At 41.4% G+C, this 3,543-nt stretch overlaps 1 protein-coding gene across 1 annotated transcript; it reads right to left on the bottom strand.

Moving 5' to 3' along the window:
- Nucleotides 1-631: 631 nt before the first annotated feature.
- LOC120712142 (bZIP transcription factor 11-like) lies at nt 632-2,977 on the bottom strand. The gene is made up of 2 exons (XM_039997860.1): nt 2,043-2,977; nt 632-1,323 (listed from the first exon to the last, which is right to left on the bottom strand). Exons 1-2 carry the CDS (start codon nt 2,244-2,246, stop codon nt 997-999), a joined length of 531 nt encoding a protein of 176 aa, XP_039853794.1. The 5' UTR covers nt 2,247-2,977; the 3' UTR covers nt 632-996.
- Between the last annotated feature and the right edge of the window lie 566 nt (nt 2,978-3,543).

Below are 3,543 nucleotides of genomic sequence, written 5' to 3'. Positions count from 1 at the left end.
TTTCTACATTCAACTCATCCAAAACATGTGGAATTTGATTAGTTTAAATAAAATATGTATGCAACATGGTGCATAGTTCTATTTTATTCCGAGAAGTTGTTGGTCACGATGTATTTCAATAGCCGTCAACACACCCTAAAGCTTAGAGCTTTGCTCATCCGATCCTCGAGCAAAACTAGAACTTAGGTTTGGCATATCAAGAGTTGCATCAATGTTCACACTTGTAGGTACCTTGTCCACAACACATACTACTCTAGTCCATATGTATTTCGAATATGTTAGGACTTATGAAGTCTCGTACCTTTGGTTTCTGGTGTGTGGGGCTTACCTGCATTTCATCCCTAGTCTTGAGTGGTTGAAAGATCTAATAGTTTTTACTAGAATATTTCTTGCTTTCTGTTCATGTTTCTTTCTCGGAATTTTTGAACTTTTGTAAAAGAGGTTCAAGATTCCCTAGTGATCCCTCAAGTTGTATTTACAAGTATATTACTGTGATCGTTGACTGAGGGCCTAAATTATAATTTAGCCTACGGCTCATATATTTTGCGGGTAGACTCTGTGGGCCAATATCCATGACACCAAAAACAACGTACGACACAAAAGGAACCATAAAAACGAAATTCCCACTACATTAAACATAATAATTTATTATCATTGCAATTTGCAGTAGTGAAGAACCAGATGCCAATTCTTCGGCACCTAATGGCCACATCGATCTCCCCTGTAGCGCCCTCACCTACAAATGCAGCCACTACCCCCAGGCCCGAGTCACCCAATGCCAAAAGACATCTAGCCACTTACCAATTTGATATAACCTCTACCACCAACATGAGCAAAAGGCCAACACACCATTGCATTTGCACCCATAGTCCCTTATAAAACAAATCAAAACGACAAAGACCACTGATTAGTGGTGACACAATGGCCCACAACATTCTACCACGCATAACATCCTGATACGGCCTTGTTTCTCTAGCCTCTATGATCTTCTCCTTGCTAGAAGCACTGATACAGCAAGTGATCTATAGGCTGCTGCACCATTTGCATCCCTGAGTTCCATGCGCTCGCGGCAAAAGGATCGTAGTGGTTATTAGCAGTCGCGCTCATGATCGCTGATGGATTATTGACACTAATGGTTGCAGCATTGGAAACTTGGTTCGCATTCATGTAGCATATGATGTCGCGCAGTGCAGACAGCCTGCTCTCCAGCTCCATCATCTGGGTGCGCAGCACCGAGTTCTGAGCTTCTGCTGCTGCGCAGTTCTGGGTGGTGATGTTCAGCGCTGTGATGAGCTGCTGTTTCGTCGTCCTCAGCTGGTCGACCTGTTTCGTATGAAACAACATTCATGTTTAACTGAGATTGACAACCAAATTCTTGAGACTAAGTTGTGATTATTGGCAGAGCTGGATTTTATTTTTTGGATATATTCGAGGAACTGTGATTGGCAGCACAGCAGTATTGTTAGATCATGATGAAATCTGTATCGTTTGTCTTGAGTGTTTGGTAACGTTTGTTTACAAGTCCAATCTACGGTCCAAACTTATTTACTAATCTTGAAAACTAACAACCAAATGCTGTATGTTGATATTATTTTTTCGAACTGTTAGATCGTGGAAAATATCTGTCAAATTAGGTCGTAAAGTTTGATCGGCTTTGATAGTAATATTTCAAAGACGTCCGTAACTAAATTGATATCGCCTATTAATTGCATGTTTCGGTAAAGAAAAGATAATAGCATCTTTTATTTGGTGTAATCTTGATATTGTTTTGTTCCACCTGCTTCATTGGAAGCAGTTTGTTTGGGTGGGCCCTGAATAATGGGCTCTGTGCATTATTGGAGTTCGCTTCAGCAGATCCTGAAGCTCAATCCTCCTTTTTCATCTGATTTTGCTTTGTGTCAAATTCACCTGCACATGAGTGCAAGCTTCAATACATAAAGCAAACTAAAAATATAGAAAATGATGAGAGACATCACAATATTCTACAATTAAAATACGGTTGTTTTTTCAATTGTGTAGAGACATATATAAGAGACACGAACCTGTGAGTTGAGGTCGTCCAGATGCTGTTGCTTCCTCTGCCTTGACCTCTTTGCTGACTCACGGTTTGACTCCATCCTTCTCTTACGCTTCAGCTCCATCCGAGCCTGGAGCTCCATGTCCGCCTGATCTGACCCAAAGCTAGGAGTCCCATGACTCGAGCCGGACGAGGTCCCACTTGAGAAGGTCCCACCTGACAGGCTCATCTTCAACAAATTCTTTGAGCACCCCTTAATGCTTCACCCAGCAGAAAACTACGTTGACACTACGTTCACCCCCAGATATCTCTAGAAGCTTCTTCTAAGTTGTCTCTAGAGGCTATAGTTTTAAAGAACTATATAGGTACAGTATGACGATGCTAATTTTTCTTATTTGAATGATCTAATGGATGGGATTTGATGGTGGCTAGGACCTTACTGAGAACACATAGAACCAGTAGAGGAACACAACAGAGAAGGAGAGAACAAGATGGGTGCCTCGCCGGAGCGTCGAATTGATCATAAACCCGGAACGGATAGCCTCCGAGAGGATTTGTGACATCTAAGAAGCCACGGCCTTCCTCTCTTCAGTCTATCATGGATCAGTTGGCCCAAATGTTACAATCTTTTACCTCACAAACAGCGAGTTGATCACTAAACGAAAAATGTATCCTGTATCAGCTTGATGGCAGGTAGAAATTTTGACAGAGTCTCCCCTGGAATATTAGTTTTCGGTGGGAAATTTTTGCAGAGTTTCTGATTGGAGCACAAAGACACAAGTGCAAGGCTACGAAATCAAGAAGACAAGGAAGATGTGTATGGGGAGCAAGAGTTTCTTGCAAGGAAGGTGGTAAAGCGCCACCGCGCTGCTGCACAGGAACAAGCGATCCTTAGTGGGAAGGAGGGGAGGAGAGGAAAAGGGAATTGAGGCTTGGAAGAGGGGCTTATTTATAGATGGAAATGGGGTGAGTTCGAGAGAGAGAGAGAGAGGGAAAAAATATGAAGAGAAATTTTAGTGGTCCAATGTAAAGTGGTGGTGGCGATGGTGAGTGGGCAAAAACGTGGGGTGGAAAACCAAGAGCTGATGGTGGGCTGTTGCTTGCGGAAGCGGAATCTTCTCTGGCATCTTGGTACAACTACAAAAGGTTAGGTTAATCGGTCATTGTTTCGGTAATAGTGTAGCTTTGGCAACCTTGAGTGGAAAGATCACTGATTGATAAGATGGATTCTATTACATGTTTAGATTAGATTAATCATGTCAGCAAACCATATATTCCCTCGGTCCCAAAATACAAAATATTTTAGAAATTCTAGGAGATTAATAAGAAGGTAAACTGACCATATTTACTCATATTTATTACCCATATTTGACAATATATGGTTGATTCTTATATGCATGTGACTTTCTAAATAGGGTAAAATAACTTATTTTCTAGAATAAATTTTGAATCATATAATGACTTGTTTTTGGATGGAGGAGTGCGGGTCTTTTGTGGTGTCCATGTCCGGTCAGCAAAATTTTAAT

The sequence above is a fragment of the Panicum virgatum genome, chromosome 6K (assembly GCF_016808335.1).
Source record: "Panicum virgatum strain AP13 chromosome 6K, P.virgatum_v5, whole genome shotgun sequence".
Classification (NCBI taxonomy): domain Eukaryota; kingdom Viridiplantae; phylum Streptophyta; class Magnoliopsida; order Poales; family Poaceae; genus Panicum; species Panicum virgatum.
This window is presented reverse-complemented; position numbering and strand designations above follow the sequence as displayed.

Coding starts and splice junctions, on each gene's coding strand:
- LOC120712142 (XM_039997860.1), bottom strand. CDS start 2,246: ATGAGCCTGTCAGGTGGGACCTTCTCAAGTGGGACCTCGTCCGGCTCG. Junction 1,324..2,042: donor TGGACGACCTCAACTCACAG/GTTCGTGTCTCT, acceptor CATACGAAACAG/GTCGACCAGCTGAGGACGAC.